This window comes from Phasianus colchicus, chromosome 8 (assembly GCF_987193195.1).
Source record: "Phasianus colchicus chromosome 8, bPhaCol1.hap1.1, whole genome shotgun sequence".
In the NCBI taxonomy this organism is placed as follows: Eukaryota; Metazoa; Chordata; class Aves; order Galliformes; family Phasianidae; genus Phasianus; species Phasianus colchicus.
Window position 1 is genome coordinate 1,322,461 of NC_143443.1, and position 12,246 is coordinate 1,334,706.

The following is a 12,246-nucleotide window of genomic DNA, read 5'->3' on the forward strand; positions in this document are numbered from 1 at the left end:
GAAACAAAACACCATAAAAAGCCTCAAAACACAAGGAAAAGATGCCAAGAGGGGAAAAAAATTGTGCGTTTTTATTATAGCAGTGTACATCACCACTCATTTCATCACCAAAATGCCAACCAACTGAAGAAAAAGGAGAAAAATCCTACCAACCTAACTCCTCCCAAAAGAGGTGATTTGAAACTCAGTCTGCAGTTTTTAAAAAAAGAACCAGTTAATTATTAACAACCACATTATGGCAGTCTTTTAAAAAGAGATCTGCACAAAGCACGCTGCTGTCTGCTGCCCCGTAGGGACAATGAAGGCCCAGCAAGCACCAGCAGCACAGCTGGGCAGGTGCTACCAGGAACAGCAGGTGCAGGGATGGGCTAAGCACTAGGTCACACACCTCCAGCAGCAACAGGGTGGGAATAAATGAGATGTTTTACCCACATCTCAACAGCACTTTCCACCAGTCCTCATACGAGGACGCCCTCGCAGACATTTATGTACTTCAGGAAGCCACTCAACAGACTAAACGCCATCCAGATTGCTCGCCTTAAAGCTTCCCATCCTTCCTTTCTACATCGCCCTACTCTATTTCCATTTCCTGGCTGAAAACTAAGCTCACCCGAGAAAGTAATGTGTACTTACAAACTACATACCGCAATGGTGTGAAGTCCTAAACTGTGCCACTCACAAGGAAGGGCCAGGGCACCAAACATCTCATGGATTTTGATGCTTAGCCAAACTTAAGACAGGGCTGACATTAAAACCAGTGGGAAGGAAGGAAGAATAACAAGTTTCTTCCCAGAAGCTCAAAGGGCGACCCTAAAACCAAAGGAAAAGAGCAGGTACTCCTTAATTTAAGGGCAGAGAACAAGTCTAGCTTGAAAGTAGTCAAGCAACAAGAATAGGAAAACACAAACTTGTGCTTAGTACATGTAGAACAGGGCTATTCCACTGGGGAAATGCAGCTTGTTGCCAACTTAGAGCTGGAGATGCACCAGTTAATGTTAAAAATAAGGTCACATGCATTCTGGAAAATGTTCTCTTGAAGAAGGATTTAGTTCCCCTGGAAGGCAGTCCTGCACCTCATCACAACCGTGTTGGAGGAAAGAAACAGGTTGGGGAGGTCAGTACACACCGCTTGTTCTTCCAGGACTCCTTTAAAGGTCCTGAATAGAAAATAGAAAAGAGTTCCGAGCTGCCTCAAAACCCCTGTAAGACACAGAGCTCCTTCCAGAAGCATCTGTGGCTCTAAGAAACATGCTGAAAACCATTTGCTTAGCAGCAGAACATTATCTGACCATTCTGTACTCAGAATACTTCAATAAAACACCCACACAGTGACAAGAATGAGACTTTAATCAGTTTTAAGTGGAGTTTTAACACTAAGAGATAAAGGGTTGTTAAACACAATAACAAACGGACATCTGATTTGTATGAGGCATTATCCTGTACATGTCATACTTTGTTTTGTGTATTCTCAGTGCATAGCATTACACACAGAGCCACTGTTGCACAGCACAATAGTATTTGAAGAGGCTGAATCAGAGTAAGGCTGCTTAACAGACTGATTTTTTTTTCTTTTAGTATCTATATATATATATGCTATATGAAAACAGACTGAAAATTAGAACTGGCAGAGAAAGGCAGCTCTGCCAAACGCTGCAGTCGGAGCCCCTTTTAGTGCACAGTTCCACCCCATCCATCTGCATGCATGATGCTTCTTAATGGTATCGAAAAGGTAAACGAGGCACTTCGTGGCAACCACAGGCATCGTCAGCATATTGCACACATTCGCTACGACTAAACACGGAACTTGCACGCTAGCATCCGATTTTAGTTTTGCTTTCCAAGCCGAAACATCTGATGCTGCATGTGAACTCCAGTTCCCAACGTGTGCCTCAAATCCAGATGCTATTTGTACAGCTGCCCTTAAGAGCTGCAGCAAATATTTTGAGTGGGGCTACCAATGACCAAGGATGCTTAGGGCCTAACAGTAAGCTCTTACAGAAGTGATGCCTTCAAGTAGTTTCAGACATGTAAGCTGCTGCACATCCAGAAGTTTAAGCATACAGTCCAGAAACTCAAGGAGAGATTACCTACAGAATGCGTTTCAAGCTAATTATGAATACTGTCATAAATAAAGTTTTAATAAGGACTCAAAAACCTTTCAGTCGTAGTAATTCTTGTCAACTTCTATGGGGGTGGTAACTGAAATAAACTATAGGAGAGTATGTATAATATATATTTATATATATAATATATATATAATGCCATTTTTTCCATTTCCAATGACTACACCATAAAATGTAAGCAAGGCTTCTCAGAAACATCGAAACATTCAAAATCAAAACCCTCATTCCAACCTTTCACATTCCAAAGGAAAAATAACAGTGCAAAAGCCCATCACGTCATTTCCAATCCAGCCCTCGGCGTTACGCACTGGAAGCACACCCATCATTTTGTTATCACAACTCCAAAGCAGGACACAGAACGGTGTCGATATCTCAGTACTTTTAAAGCACGAACAGGTTTGTTTATTAGCCAACACAATCTTTTTGCCAACTGTTAAAATCAGACAGGGTGAAACATGATTAAAAGGGTAAGAGTTAACGTCATGTCCCCAGGTAACCACTTCCTGCTTGTCAACACCACCGGGAGCAGCGAGCACTGGAAGCAGCCTCCTGCTCCACTGAGACACTACAGCTTGATCAGATCTCTATGCCAGAAAACATTTACCAGCTCTGTCAGAAGTCAGAATCGTGAATGCGATGAGCAAAGTTGACCAACAGATCCCAAAAAAGCACTTGATACCTTCCTTCGCCAAGAGTGAGTCCTGCCTCGTCTCCTTCAAATTCTTACCATTAATGCTGTTGTACAGGGCCCTCACGGATTCCATACACTGCTGTTATCTAGGCGAGAACACAGCTAATGAACTTCTATGTCAGCCCTATTAAGTTAATTGAGGAAGCAGAAATTTTAATGGAACAAGTGTAAGTCTGGGGACAGCAATCCTTGGTGTACTTCAGAGTGAGCCATCTTTGTCAGCTTCTTCACATGTCCATACAACAGTAGTTGTACTCTCAAGTCATCTGCAGTCTGGGCACAGCAATTATATGCTGAAAGTGAATCTCAAGCCCTACTCCTGGCTCTAGCCCTATGAACAAACACAACACTGCCAGGTGAGAAATCTAATTTGTTTTGATTTGTGGTTTTTGTTGGTGTTTTTTTTTTTTTTTTTTTAAATAGCAAGCAATACAGCTGGGACAAGTTCTGCTTTTGAAAAGTACACATCTTCATTCAGACACAGCGCTGAGAATTCAACACTGTCTCCTCTGCAGTGTCTCTTTTTAAAATATCGTAGGTACTGAGTATTCAAGTAAAATTCCCTAACAGTTAATGACATTTTTAGAAAAGTGTGCAAAACTGCAAAACTCATTGTAATACAATGTGTAAGGTCAAAGGGGTGGAATGGCTGACAGAGGTTTGATTGAATAAATGCATCATAAATCTTCAAAATAAACACTAACCTGGAGAATCTCCAATTGAAATTTCCTGTGCACCGCTACAAAATATTTTCATATTAATGAGGAAAAAAAGCTTGCAAGGCAGCACATGAAGTATTCTCAGCAGGAATATGATTGAAGACCTAATAAGAAATGTTAAGATGTTGCCTGACGTATGTACTAATAGCAACTGACTTTTAGCACTGGTCTTGATTACACAGGAGATGGAGCAGCCGTTACAATTCAGAAAAACAATTAATGAATCACCGACAATTTTTATAACAATTTGTTTCAAGCCCATGTTTTAAGATGATAGCCTCCACATTTGTATGGTTAAGTCATTGTTGCTGTGTTTCCTTTCTGTGACCCCAATAGTTTTTCTCCCTTCATTTTGTAGGTCTTTAGGATGTTGCGAAGGTTCATTCCTGTACCCCTATACAGAATCACTCCCTCTAGCTGCCTTTTCTAGCACCATTACACTTAAAAAAAATAAAATGCACAAACAACAAGCAGTGACAGCGGCGACTCTTCAATTGTCCAGGATGAATTACGGCAGCATGCTAAAGAAAGGTGCAAGTAAATAGCCGGATATGGTACACAGGCCAAGCTCCAGCAGACTATATTCCTTTCTGAGCATTACTTTCCATCCCCCATCCAAAATACATGCATTAGAATGTAGTAAAACCTTCTAGAGACATCTCTTAGCCAACTGCAGACTTTTCTGTTGCCACATAAGTGCAAAAAAAAGGGGCAGGATGTGAACCTGTATATTTGCATTTTTTCAAAACTTTGTTTGGTGACAGAACACAAAAGGAAAAATTCCTACGTATACACATTAAGTCTGTCTCCACTTTTATAAAACTGGAATAAAATGGGAAAGTGCCATATTTATAGTTCCTAATTGAAGTTTTAATGTCCTTTTGACACAAAAAGGTATATACATATCAGAACTACGTAACCATTTTTATTCAACCGGACAAGTGTCAAACCTGTAGATTTATAGGGCAAAACAAGATTGGTCAGGAAAGAATTGTTCCTATAATTGGTAATCTGACACTATGTCCTATTGCCATTTAAAAAGGTCCTTTTTTCAGTTTATTCAAGTTTGTCATTCTTCGTGGTTTTTTTTTTTTATCTCCGATAAAAAAAAATATTCAGACTTTTGTAATCTGCGTATGCTGATCTTCATCAAAAGGTTCATTCTCTGGATCAGAGTCAGTGGTGTCAGAGTATCTGTAATGATCAGGTTCATTGTCACTAACATCTGGTGTTACAGAAGTTGAACTGCTAGCCTCTGGATTTGATGGCTCTTCTACTGTTTTTGTGAAAAATAGCTTCACCTGGGGAAGGAAAAAACAACAATTTAAAAAGGGAACCTGAACTTCAGCATAGCACAGGTAACAACTGCTATCTGCAACAGCACAGCTCCTTTCACTATCCTGAATGACAGAACCGCTCCCCCCACTAGTCTGGAAAGAAAAGAAAAAACTCTTAGAGTAGCCAGACTCTCAGTACCACTCCTGAGAGAAGAGAGATCCACCAGCAAGCTCTGCTGAAGTTCTGGGCACCTGCACCAGCCATTTCTGCTCTGGAGCTACAGCAGCTGGACATAACACTGCAGCCATGTCAGCTTTTCAACCATCCTACCTCTAAATCTCTGACAACACAAAGACTGTAATAATTCAGAAAGGAACAAAGTACTTTTTCAGTACCGTAATCAGTGACTCGTGTTTGTGCATTAAGGTCTGATCCATGCAACAATCAGGTAACTATAACTGTTACATTCAAATATGTACAGTTGTGGATTACTGTCATTTATCAGCATGCTCAAAAACTTCCTTTCCATTTTGAGAACAGTGCTGACAATGGTTCACACTCCTCAAAGCTAAAACTCAGGTTATAAGCTGTTCCCATGAAGTGTGTACCTCTGCAAATCAACTCAGAAATTATGCATAAAGCTCAGCACTAACAGTAATGCAGCAGGTACCAGAAAAACTGCCATTAGAGCCTCTGGAATTCTTACAAATCATCTCTATTGGCTTTGATAAATACCTAAAAAAAAAAACCAAAAACACTTTTCTCCCCTAATCTCTCACCAGTTTTACACAGAAAAACTCTCACACCGTTTACTGACTTCCTGGAAAAGTCAATACACTTAGGAAGTTGGAACTTTTGCTAAATGGTAGGAAACACATACATGAGTTAGATTTCTACACAGTTTCAAACAGTTCCTCTGTGAAGCAAGACAAACAATCAGATAACTTCATGCAGCTTTTCAGCTTTGTTTACATGAAATGTATACTGACCTTGAAGTTTGGAGAAAAATATCTGTTGGCTTTGTCTTTATTTGCTTTGTCTAGATCATTTTTTGTTAATGTAAGGATTAAATATTCCTTGTCATTATCTGAGCGCTCTGTACTGAAAATACCATCAAGTTCCTGATCTGCAACTAGACTTCCATTTTCTACTTTGTCTGAATTTTCATCCAGTCCTATGAAGAACGTATTTACCCAAAAGTGAAACATTTTGTCCTAGGGAGGAAAAACACAAAAAACAAGCTTGCTTTAGTATTCTCTAGCAGCATATTAAACTGACTAATATCAACTCATCAAAAACAAATCAATAATATCAAATGAAACTAGTTCAGACAACAGTACATCATCGGTTATGTTGTATGCAAAGACATTTCCACCAATTTGCCCAGGCAATACACAAAACTCTGCATCAATCAAAATAAATTTTATCCAATTTAGCTTTCAGAAGTTGCTTCTTATTAAAAAGTAGTAACAAAAACAATTATCTATGGAAAAAAGTAGATGACAAGTTAAACAAGTGATAAGCCTGCAATCACAAGGCATAAAATCATTTTCTTGCCAAGGGTTAGTCAGACCTAACAACCTGTGCAAAGCATTATAGGTGACTAACATTTATCAACATAGAACTTCATCCTCTACAGCTTCCTATGCTAACAGAACATTTTTATTTTTATATAGAAATAGTTGTGACTGAGCAAACACACCCTACAAAAGAGTTCCCATCACAGTAGATTCACTACAGCTTCATAGAGATGGTTCTTAGCAGATAAATGCTTGCTGACCATTACTAAGAGAAGTTGGACTCTGAAAGTGATCCTACACAAAAGGGCAACTTAAAAGACTGTTTACGTATATTGTTCTTAAGCAGAACTTGACAGATGTCCATCACCAACTATCTGGAAAGGTACAAGTTAGATTATCCACTGTAACACCACAACAGGCATCCAGATACAAAGAGACAAAGTAAAATGTACTAGTAATTTTGAAAGAACTAGGTGATATCAGCCAGTATATTATGTCTGTCACTAGGATCAAGAGGGGTGATACAAGTGTCCATCTCCATACCGACACTCTTTAATATCTTCATCAATGACTTCAAGAGTGGAGTTGAGTGCACCCTCAGCACGTTTGCCAATGACACCAAGCTGTGGGGTGCAGTGACACACCAGAGGGATGGGATGCCATCCAGAGGAACCTAGACAGGCTGAGCAGTGGGCCCAAGTGAACCTCACAAGGTTCAACAAATCCAAATCACAGAATGGCCTGAGTTGAAAAGGACCACAATGCTCATCCAGTTCCAACCCCCTACTACGTGCAGGGTTGCCAGGCAGCAGACCAGAGACACATCCAGCCTGGCCTTGAATGCCTGCAGGGATGGGGCATCCACAGCCTCCTTAGGCATCCTGTGAACAGTACATCACCACCCTCTGTGAAAAACTTCCTCTTAATATCTAACCTAACTTCCCGTTTCAGTTTAAAACCATTCTTCCTTGTCCTATCACTGTCCACCCCCGTGAACAGCCATTCCCCCTCCTGTTTATATGCTCCCTTCAAATATTGGAAGGCCACAATGAGGTCACCCTGGAGCCTTCTCTTCTCTGAGCTGAACAAGCCCAGTTCTCTCAACCTTTCCTCATAGGAGAGGTGCTCCAGCCCTCTGACCATCTCAGTGCCCTCCTCTGGACCCACTCCAAGAGCTCCACATCCTTCCCATGCTGGGGGCCCCAGACCTGGACTGGCCTCACAAGAGCCGAGTAGAGGGGGACAATCATCTCCCTCTCCCTGCTGGCCACCCCTTTTTTCATGCAGCCCAGAACACAGTTGGCCTTCTGGGCTGCAAGCACACACTGCTGGCTCATGTCCAGCTTCTCACCCACAAGGACCCCCAAGTCCTTCTCCACAGGGCTAATGCAAGGTCTGCACCTGAGACAAGGCAATCCTCACTACCAATACAAGCTGGGGGTGAAAGGATTGAGCACAGCCCTGCCAAAAGAGACTTGAGAGTGCTGACGGATGGCAAGCTGGACATGAGGCAGCACTGTGCCCTCACAGTTCAGAAAGCCAATCATATCCTGGGCTGCATCCACAGGAGCGTGACAAGCAGAACGAGGGAGGTGATCCCGCCCCTCTGCTCTGTGCTGGAGAGGCCTCACCTGGAACGTTGCATGCAGATGTGGAGTCCTCAGTGCAGGAGAGACATAGACCTGTTGGAGTCCATCCAAAGCATCCAGAGAAGGGCCACAAAAATGCTCCAAGGGATGGAACACCTCCCCTATCAGGACAGGCTGAGAGTCTAGAGAAGAGAAGGCTACGAAGTGACCTAAGAGTGGCCTGTCAGTAGCTAAAGGGGAGCCACAGCAGAGAAGGGGACAGACTTTTTAGTAGGGTCTGTGTGACAGAACAAGGGGAAATGGTTACAAGCTCAGAGAGAGAAAATTTAGCAAAGCTATAAAGAAAAAAAATCTTTTACAGTGAAAGTGGTGAGGCACTGTAACAGGTTGCCTAGCCATGTGGTTGATGTCCTGTCCCTGGAGACTTTCAAGGCCACACTAGATAAGGCCTTGGGCAATGTGATCTAGCTGTATAGCCCTGTTCATTGTAAGGGAGTTGCAACAGATGCCTACAGATGTTCCTTGCAGTTCTAAGGATTCTATGACTCTATTCTATGACCAGCAGCAATGTTTTGCTCTGGGATAGGCAGTCTCTGAAAAAGACATGCCGAGAAAATTCACCTCTACAGTTTCAGCTAAACAGCTTGATAAAATACACTAAATGTTCCTGTACTACTTCTCCACTATTTGCTACACCTTCGCCAGTCAAGAGTAGACATTTCAAAGATTAGCTACCATTAATAAGCTGGTCTTGACTAGCACATTAAGCACTCATTTATAGGAAACTCTAAGCTGTGTTTACTTCCTTTGTAAAAAGGAAACTCTTATTTCACTCTGCTTTCAGCCCTAAGGCAAAAGATCCAAAATGCAAATGGCCAGTCTTCCCACAAGAGCAAAAGTTCTTGCATTTCTGTTAAAAGTGGGTGGTTCTACTGCACATCATGTGAGCATGCCTCCCTATGGAAGGCCACTTGGCACCAGCAAGTCATCATTGTTTTATGGGAATTGGTAATGGGACAGAGAAGATTTTGACTGCTTAGAAAATACTCTTATCTACAAATTAATATAACCATGTAAGTACAAAAACACTGAGAATTCAAAAGTATATAAAACAAGCAGCATCTGCCTTCCCTATCCAAAGCTCATTAGCCCCACTTTCAGTGTTTTAGGTAAGGCACACAGAAAAAGTTTCCAGCTTGTGTGCATTTTCTTTAAGTACCTGAGACATCAGAACTATTAAGGAAATGCAAGGGGAAAGGCAAAAGTGAAACATCTCAGCCAGAAACGCTTCTGGCACTTAAACAATTATCCGCTTCAACACATGCCTCACCAGCATCTAATCTACCAGACTAACATGCTATAATTACAGTTGTCTTGGGAGGCTGACAGATGCTTGTCACTGCTACCAAGTCCCTTCAAGTTATCTCATGGTATCTCGTTGGAGCTCATCCATTCCACTCAGCCATCAGTAGACTCCTGCAAGGCCCAGCCTATTCAGATGTTTAGCATCCTCTTCTTCACTAATGCTAACTCAAAGTCTTAGAAAATGTCCACCTCAGAATGTGGAAGTACAGGATGAACGTCCTGGAAAGGAAAGCTTTACTTTTCCATACTACTCATGGAGCCTCATATGGCAGCAGACAAAATCATCATGAAGAATTCTTCACGATAACTTGGTCCATGCTCCTCCACCATGAAGATGGAGTGCCCAAAAAAAAAAAATTCACCAAAGAAATGATCACTCCTGATCAAACCCAAAGACTAACTAGTTCAGATCAAACCAGAACCAACCAAGGGCATCAGCCCTTCAGATTCAGAATAGGAAGGTTTGGAGTGCAGCTGCTGTGATGACAGTGGGAGAGAGCAAGCCTGAGGGTATTACAGGTATTACTCTGTAAGAGATTGGAAATATCACTTGTAGGCCCACTGCTGGTATAAAGGTCAAGTGAAGGGAGATCCCATTTCTTGTAAGCACATGACAGTACCACTGACACCATTCTTCAGAATCACACTGTAAAAGCAGTCACGTACTTTGGTGCTGGTCCTCAGAGCCACACCATGGCTCCAGTGAGGTCAACAGAGGAAAGGACTAAGCTAACGAACACAAATTGCAGCAACTGAATGGAAAGAACTGGAAAATGGCTTATATCAATAGTGCTGAAGCAGCTTTGGAGGAAAACAGTGCCAAAGCAAACAAGGTCACTGAATGCAAACAAACACTGGCAGAGGCAGAAGGCATGGACTTGTGAAGTTTAAAGCTTGGTTAGGTGGAGCAAAACCAGGAAGGATTTATTTGGCACATCAGAGCCAGCCTGAACAAGCAATCATGAGATTCAGACAAGACAAATGACAAAATTCTCAGCAGACATCTCTTCATTTGCCTCCTTGGGATAAATTTGAAGAAGTCTTCAGAGGCTGAAACTAAACATTATCGCCTGGCTGAGCAGGTCATTTATCTTATCTCCCTGCAGTTTTTTTAAAGCATCAGGTTATTTTCTTTCCTTTCCTGCTACATAAATTAAATTAGTTTAATAAACTAAGTTGATGGGTAGTGAAACATGGCACACCCACTCAAACTAAGGGAAGATTTGGTCATGTTTCTGGGAACCACCTTTTGAGGCTGATAACTTTGTCACTGCTCTCAATGAGAAACAAGAACCATTACTCCAAGTGAGGACTGAGTCAGCTTCAAGTAGCAGACTCAAAAGATATTCCACAGGAGGCAATGAAAAAAGTGATGTAGTCTGGGTCAAAGAGAGAGAGAACGTAAAAAATTAAAGCATGACCAGAACTTGGGCTTTATTTATCAAATTTGAGTATCAGAGCAAGAAAAACTATTTAATGAACAGGCTTCTGAAAAAGATTAGATAGGGTTTTTCAGTGTTTTTTTTTTTTAATGTATGTTGCTTCACTTCTAATTACATCACAGGAATCCACTTAAAAAAAAAATCAGACATTTCTTGCCACAAGCAAGTCAGAATCATAAAATTTACAGTGCAGTATCTGACATTGGAGACAAAAGCTGAATTATTCAGTGTATATCAGTACCACAAGTAACTTCAGTTCTCAGGCTGACAGGAAAACACACCTCACTCTACAGCTGATATCTGCCTCTAACTGCAGAGTGATATCCAAACCTAATATCATTTAAGCCATCAGCTAGGAGTTCCCATATCCTCCAGAGTTTCAATTTGCAGAGGGACCTACAGGCACTTAATCACTTTGCAGTAACAGCTAAGGGTTATTACAGATGCTATCCAGCAATCAAAAGACGGAGGACACGTTTCAAGCTGTTCCAGGCCAGTATTATAGTCTTCCCATAAGCATGACTGATGCAACTTGCCCTATTTTCAGATTTGCAGTTGAAGTCTTCTGAGATTTGAAGAGCTTGTTCTTCAACATTTGATAAAAAGCCAAGACCCAAAGTGTTCTTTAACCATGTAGCAGAACTTTTCATCTCAACAAAGAAACACAGTGGCACAGACAACAGCTCAAAACAATCCTGTCAGCACCACCTACGCTAGATTCTGGGTATCAACCAGCAATGACTTACACAATGACCACTGCTTCATCAAACAGTGGTCCTAAAAGGTCTCCTTTACCTCCAGGCTCTGCAGGCAGGAAGACTACCAGATCCCTTGCGTTATTTTTAAGCAGGTTTTCATTTAATCAAGTGACATAAGGATACTTTGAAACCCTTTAACATTATCAGGTCAACATCAATAAGTGAAGAAAACTGTTTCAAATAGGAACACAGAAGCAAACCTAGAGAGACTACAGACTACAACTGGAGATGGTAAAAGAGCAAGCTATAGGTCAGAAGAGGGAAACAAAACAAATGTGCTCAAAGAACTCCAAAATGTTGACTTCCACTGGTCAAAAATTCTTATATAAAAACTGTACTAAAATATTGTGCCATTTTGTTCTCATATGAGCAAGCATACAGAAGGAAAGGAAGTAACCACATGACACTGAAAAAATGGCTAAGAATACAGAAAGCATCTTAATTAGACAAGAAAGAATCCAAAGTTTTGGAATCCCTAGCTGGTGCTAGATTGCACACACCGCGAAAAAAAATTGTGAAACATGGCCACTCTTCCAAGGCAGTCTTACCAGCTCCTTCTCAGAAGCACCAAATGACCCTTTGGCAGACGCTAGTTGAATTTGCTTAAATTAAAGTTTTGCCATTAAAATAAAAGGGCACAACAGATTTAAATTTTACATTAAGAACTTAGCATTGCACGCTCAAAACCACTTGCATTCGTATCATAATGAATAATTTTATCGAGGAGATTTATCAAAGTTGAGGACTCTCCACACTAGAGC

At 41.2% G+C, this 12,246-nt stretch overlaps 1 protein-coding gene across 1 annotated transcript in view; it reads right to left on the reverse strand.

The window, feature by feature from the left end:
• Window positions 1-1,329: 1,329 nt before the first annotated feature.
• The window catches only part of PTEN (phosphatase and tensin homolog), a 45,817-nt gene continuing 34,900 nt past the window's right edge, over window positions 1,330-12,246 (reverse strand). The window contains exons 8-9 of the mRNA XM_031602541.2: window positions 5,801-6,025; window positions 1,330-4,834 (exon numbers count right to left, since the gene is read on the reverse strand). Of these exons, the coding sequence (XP_031458401.1) occupies window positions 4,649-4,834; window positions 5,801-6,025 (411 nt within the window). The 3' untranslated portion in view covers window positions 1,330-4,648. The remainder of the gene's footprint in view (window positions 4,835-5,800; window positions 6,026-12,246) is intronic.